This window comes from Brachyistius frenatus, unplaced genomic scaffold (assembly GCF_029030835.1).
Source record: "Brachyistius frenatus isolate BFR_SWC_R1_liver_20210118 unplaced genomic scaffold, ASM2903083v1 Contig_63, whole genome shotgun sequence".
Taxonomy (NCBI): Eukaryota; Metazoa; Chordata; class Actinopteri; family Embiotocidae; genus Brachyistius; species Brachyistius frenatus.
The window spans coordinates 1,130,047-1,136,961 of NW_027210662.1; the positions used below are offsets into that span (position 1 = coordinate 1,130,047).

Below are 6,915 nucleotides of genomic sequence, written 5' to 3' on the forward strand. Positions count from 1 at the left end.
ATCCTGCCAGCAGCTGTTGCCACAAGTCGTCTGTCTGTCCAATTATTGTGAAGAAGATATCTGAGGAACACCTTGAGGGGATTTCTTTGAGGTTTTGGTGGCCAAAGATCACAAGCCATAAATCAAGAATTTATAGGCTAATTATGAAAAAAAATTCACACAAATCTCTAATGGGATAAAATAATGAAGTAATACTCGGGAACAGAAGAGGATATTGTGGCCATATTTCACATTTCACCAGACACCGAATTGTCTTTACTACATGTATGAGAATACGTGTGGACAGATATGGATCTAAACTGCAATCTGACTTGTTGTCGGAGGCAAACAACCATAATGCACTAATTCTACTGAAACAAACAACGTCAGTAATGTGTGGTTTTATTCTGTTTGTTTGTATACACTAAACAGTGCACATTTAGGAGAAAATAGGACCCCTGACTATTTCAGACACGAGCACAAAAAAATGTCCAAACATCCGCACATATGAGGAAATATGTTGATATATATATCATCAGGTAATACCGTACGGCATGTTGGACACATCACAGTGAGGAAAAAGTAAATGCGACACTACAAGCCCAGTGACTGGTTAGTTGATTGCTTTTTGAGAGTGCAAGGCGCTGCTCACAGACTAATATATATAACAGCCGTGGAGATGAGTTGAGGTTGAAGCTGCTGCCAAAGAGAAAACAAACTTCTGTTCTGACTCAGACGTGCCAAAGTGATGTGTAAACGAAACCACACGAGTAGTTTTTCCACAGGAAGCAGAGAGTACAGGTTTCAAAACTAAAGAGGGGAAATGCTCTGCTCGTCAGCCACTGTATTGTTTAAAAGTGAAAATCATGTCACCCAGTGAGACAATAAACGTTTGGTGAAAATATTATGATATGAACATTACCTATATATTCCCAAAGTTGTAAAACTGTAAAAATATTGCTCCAAATCATTCCCATTTCAAAATAAATAAAACATTTTTAAAGATGCTTGAATTTGCTGAATTTTAGTATTTGCAGTCTTTAAACTTTGCGCTGTCTCGTTGAAGAACTTCCCTCTGCTCCGTTATCTTCTCCCTGCGACCTGGTGAAGGCACATTGATTCAGTTATTCCTCATGAACACTGCAAATATTAAAATCAAATTTAAAAGGTGCCTTCAGGAAAATTCCCACAGTACTCACAGCATGTTCTTTTGGTCCGCAGTCGCCTCATTTCCTGAGAACAACGCAGAAAAATACAATTTAAAAACTTCTAAATGATGGCTCACCAGTCGGTCGAGAATTAGGGTTTAAATAAAATGATGCACAAGATATTATATGATGGCGCAACCCAAGAGTGCTACGTGCAAAGATGAGAAAGATTAAATGAGGAACGTGGAACAAGCTGAGACTGAGCAATGAGATGATCTGAACAACCTTACAGTTACTGAAGGCAGAAAACCTTAAGTTGCTGTACTGTGCCGTACAAAATATACTGATACACACAAGAGCCACATGTTGTCTGACCTACCTGCTGCGTCCTTTTTCTTAGACTGACTCTTTTCGTACAGCAGGATGGCGGTGACCAGGATGACCACTTCCGCCACGATGGCGAGGAAGGGTTTCAGAGGCTCCATGATGGTGATGACCTTCAGCAGAGGTGGAGGAGGCGTTTAGATTTTCTACTTAAGTAACAGAACCAGTTCAAAAATGTCTAAAGTCCTGTTCAAAACCTTAAAAACAGATGTTTGCAAAATGCCCCATCAGAGATGTTATCAGAGTGTGAGCAGCCTTTTGAGGTGGAGATAGTTTTATATAGTTTATTTATTGGGATTGGGTAGTTGTGTGGTTTCCAAGCTGGGGTGCAGCCCCTCCAAGAGGTCACTAGATAGATTTGAGACGTCATTGGATGACTAACAGAAGAGAACGACGAAAAAACTAAGTTGTTCCATAAAAATGTGTATTTATTTTTTTGGACATTTTAATAAAAATCTTTAGTAAAATAATGGATAATTTTATTTCTTTGAACATGAGAAAGTAGTGAGAGAGTATTTCTCCCTTTTGGTCAAAATGTAAACAACTCCCAGACATCTAAGACATGATGGGGCGTCTCAGCTTGATCGTTTATTTGCCACAAGGAGTCTGAAGCTAAAAAGGTTCAGAAACAGTGTTTAATATTTAAAAGCTGCTGTATTTTATCAGTTTATATTATGTTTTAGATGGTTATAGCTGTGATGTAAATGTCATGCAGTATAAATATGAAGGTATTTTTGTGTCTTTATTATGCAAGCTAAAAAAAAAAAAAAAAACTGTTTTGAAAGCAAATTTCTCATACTGCAATCAAAAATCTGGTTTGTAAGTAAAAATATATAAACTGAGAATAAATTATTTGCATTGCAAAAAAAAAAATTCTCATAATTTTGCTAGTTTTGCTTATGAAACTAAACTTTTTGGCTGCAAATCAAAAACCGTTTTAAACCGTTTTAAAGCATTTTAGACAGAAAAGTGATATAATGTTAGCAGACCTCTAATGCAGTGAGGCAGCGAGTTGTGTGTCTGCAGTGCTGTGTGGCTGAAGTCAATCCACCAATAGAAACTCCGCCTCCAGCGTATGCCCCGCCCACTACATCCAACTCAACTCGTAGGTTTTTGATTTGAAAGCAAAGGTTTTTGATTTGCAGCCAAAAAGTCTAGTTTCATAAGCAATGCAAATAATTTATTCTCAGTTTATATATTTTGACTTACAAACTTGATGTTTGATTGCAGTATGAGAAATTTGCTTTCAAAACAGTTTTTTTTTTTGCTTGCATAATAAAGGCACAAAAATACCTTCATATATAAAGACTTCTGAAATGTAGTCAGTAAAAGTATCTCTTAATGGTACTTCAGCACAGTATTTGAGTAAATGTCCTTAATTAGTCATCCAGGACTGACCTTCAGTTCCAGGGAGCCCGTGGTGGTTGTGATGGCGTACACGGCACCGCAGTAATACAAGCCGGAGTCAGCCTCCTTCAGGCTGTGCACCACCAGCCGCGTCTTCCTGTCCTCATTTTTGATTTCGTAGCGTTGCGGCTCACCAGCGGGGAAGATCTGCACCTGCAGGACGAAAGTTATCATGGTCCTGTCAGTCCGAAGAGGTCAAAGGTCGTCCATGCGTTTAAACGTCGGGGCTGTCTCTGTTTGGGGTCTGAGGCTTTTTTTTTTTTTTTTTCACAGTAAGAAAACATGCGAGGTTTATTTTTAATGGAATAACCTTGATGGGAGACAAACGTGGAGCAGTGACACACAAATCTGCACTTCAAACCACTTAACGAAAAGCCCCGAGCAGCTCGCTCACCTTTTCTGTCCCGTTGCTGCTGTACCAGATCCAGGTGTTGGGCTTTGATTTGCTCGTCCCCATTTTACACTCCATCACCACAGAGTCGCCGACATAGCTCACTATCGGTTTATCTCGCACCTCACCGATCTCTGGAGCTGAAGGAAGAGAGGGAGCGAGATGACGGTGACAAACTGGCTGCGTAAAGCCTCCATCTGGCACCTTTTTAAACATAGCGAATGAAAGTAAATATAGACGTTCATTACAGGTGATCCAGATGTTGGCCGGGGGTTGTGAAGCGCCACACAGATATAGCTGTGAATATAACTCATGCGAAAGGACGTACCCGCCAAAATGAAATCTATTTTTGCTTCATCTCCAAACACGCAAGAGTAACTTCCGAGGTTTTTTTCATTGACAATGCTGAAGCTGCAAAACAAAAATAGGTGAGATGTTTTAGACCTAACATGTTACATTTAATTGAGAGTTATTGTGAGACAAAAGACATTAGGTACACAAACAAGTGTGTTTCATGTTCATGTAAATACTTTCTATAAAAATATGAGCGTACTTCCATCACAGTACATATTTTAGTAAATGGTGATGCACACATGCGTGATTTGAATTATCAGACAAGACTCAGGGTGTTTTGTGAAGCTTACGGGTGAAATATGAACATGAAGTACTTACACTCGTTTAAGATTATACTGCTCATTCTCAAACTGCACTGTGAGCCGACTGTCCTGAATTTCCTCCCCATCTTTCCTCCAGTAAGCGGCTATGTTTGGTAGTTTGTTGTGACTACCGGTCCAGGTACACTCCAGAGACAGACTGACGGGGTTCAACAGCTCTACTTTCTCAGAGTGACTTTTACCTGCGTCGTAAAAAAGGTTGTTGTTGTTGTTGTTGTTTTTTTTCAGATACAGACTTTAGTTTAAATGTACAACACATCCGTCGAGGTTTTTGTTCTGCTCTGAGATTCCTTTGCGATGTTTACAGAAGCAGCTGGGATGAAGACAATATGGTGACACGTGAAATGTGTATATATATATATATATCATATATACTCCGACGGGCTGGTGTTTGAAGACAGTTTTACCTTTAAGGACGACGCTTTTCACGTCTGTTGGCAGAGGAGTGGGGGGAACCAGTGACGGTGCCGCTGGGACGCCCGGAGTCTCTGACACGAGGAGGAATAAATGTGTAAACATACACATAGTTGACATATATCTATACATTATTCAAACGTAGCTCGAGCACACAATAACGCCGTCCAAAACAAATGAAAATGGACCCGGTGTTTTGCCAGGTGTTGCTAAATGTGTGGTCGGGAGATGGTTGTTAAGGTGTTCAAATGTAGTTGCTAAGGTGCCAAAAGTGGTTGTCACGGTTTCTCTGGCTGGTTGCTAGGGTGATCGTGGTGGCCAATAAGGAGTTGCTATGTCTTCACAGACAGCTCAGACCCGGAAGGAGAGGATCGTCTGGCCGCTGGAGGCAATGTGACGTATCTTTTTCACGGTCTATCTATAATGGAAACCATGACGGCAGATCAAATTGAGTTGGTTTCAGACTCCTGAGGCCGTCTCATCTTCAGACGGGGCTTCTTCTGGGTGCTGCTACATTTTCGGTGGAGGCGGTTGTGGGAGTTAAGTGGTTGCTTGGTGATGTTTAGGTTGTTATTGTTGTTGTTCTCCTGGTACGTGGTGGTAACTAGGGCGTTGCTAGGGAGTTGTAAGGGTGTTAGGAGTTAGTTTTGAAGTGGTTGTTCATGGTGTTTTACCAGGTTGTTGCATGTACTTACTATGTGTTGATAATCTTCATATAGTCCTTTTAAAAGAGATGCAGTTAAATCAAATATACACAAACTAAAACAACAACAACAACAATGCAAATAAATAAATGCATAAAAATCTGGATGAGATGAAATAAAGTAAAAGGATCAAATGTCATCTCAAAAACTAAATTTCCCTGTGAACATTAATCTACTTACAACCAATTACTAAGCAGACTCCATACAAAGACCAAACTAGTAAGCTTTGTGAAAAAAAAAACAACGAATCACAACTTTACAAAAAAAGCTGTTAATATCCCAGTTTGTCTTAATTTGTTTTACATTACAGCTGCTACTTAGTTTTAATGGAGAGTTTCAGTGTCCCATTATGACATACTGTAAATGCTAAGAGGATTTTCTAACCTGACAAGAATTTAAAAGGTGAAAAATAAGGACAATAAAGACTACTAGACTACCATGCCAAAGTATGTAGCCCATAATGGTGTAGAAGTCTTATGGCATTTTCTTCTGCCCCTCACAAGGTTACAGGGACATTTAGTGGAAGACGGAAGAGCCAGAACAGAGCTTTAACACAAACACATAACACCTTCAAAATTTAACCCAAATTTAATTTACTTGTATTGATGTGTCTGCAGGAGACGAGAAGCAGGAAGACCTGAAAGAAGAGCTGCTTCCAGGAGGCTGACATGGTTATTATCCCTCCGTCCTCTCTGAGAGCAGGTTTCTCCCCGTCTCTGCTTGCTCTGCTGCACGATGCAGCCCCACCACCCCCTCCCCTACGTCCTCTGCTGCACGAGTGACGCAGCAATGAGATCACCCTGCAGCCTGTGGGTGCCTGACTCCATCCATTATTCAATCAGACAGGGTTCCCATCTTGATGCTGTGCTGCACTGTGCTTCGTCCTGCGGGACTCTGCATGGACAGAACAATGCACCTGTTCTTTGAGGACAGATATCACACCTGTCCTAGTCTGAGTGCTATTATGCTGCTACTGTGCAGCTTTCTGCAAGATGAGTGGGCCTGGCAGCGGAGGGTCACATGATCCGCCTGCTTTTATGAAAACAACAAGGAGGACACTTACTACTAATGTTGTTACTGTAACAGACCCCCTTTATCATACATTTACAATTTTATAGAATGTACTCTACATTTATGAAGATAGATTTCAAGAGTTCCTTTTAAACCATTACTTGAGTAGATTCAAACAGGAGATGTGTCACACCTACTTGAGTAAGGTGAGTGCATTTGTGCTCGAGTAGGTTCTCTTGCCACCTCTACACCTCTACCTCCATGAACAATATTTACAGTAAAACTGCAGTCATGTGTTCCATCATGGATGTATAGGCTAAAAAGTCACATGCAGCACTGATATGCACACAAACACTAGATTTAAGTTATTAGTACTGTAACCATATTATTCCTCAGACTAGAGGTGCTCATATTGTTTCTGAATCATTCTCCATTCAGTCCACATATGTACCTTATTATTGCTACATTTAGCTGTTTTTAGCTATTTGTCAATTTCCTTTTTTTTTTTTATCTCTTTCTGATGCAGTGTTTTTGGTAATACGTTCCTCTAAATAAATCATCTCTCGACCGAGTGAGAAAAGTGTAAAAAAACCAAAAAGGGTTTGAACTGTTGAACTCGGGCTGTGTCTGTCACTGTGTGGGACATCCTGGCACAGGATTCATAGTGTCTTACGTAAGGGGATTAAATCTGCATGTGCCACATAGTCACATGCAGTTCAAATGAGTATAAAGTAGGACCGTCGAGCAGCACCTGATGTTTGCAGCTCCCGGGAGTCTTTGAGTGCAGTTCAAGAACAGACATA

General features: G+C 40.4%; 1 protein-coding gene across 1 annotated transcript; it reads right to left on the reverse strand.

The window, feature by feature from the left end:
• Positions 1-365: 365 nt before the first annotated feature.
• Positions 366-5,832, reverse strand: emb (embigin). The gene is made up of 9 exons (XM_069706542.1): positions 5,699-5,832; positions 4,391-4,471; positions 3,982-4,165; positions 3,638-3,720; positions 3,313-3,449; positions 2,910-3,071; positions 1,507-1,624; positions 1,179-1,212; positions 366-1,080 (listed from the first exon to the last, which is right to left on the reverse strand). The coding sequence occupies exons 1-9, from the start codon at positions 5,769-5,771 to the stop codon at positions 1,020-1,022; spliced, it is 933 nt and encodes a 310-aa protein (XP_069562643.1). The 5' UTR covers positions 5,772-5,832; the 3' UTR covers positions 366-1,019.
• Positions 5,833-6,915: the final 1,083 nt, after the last annotated feature.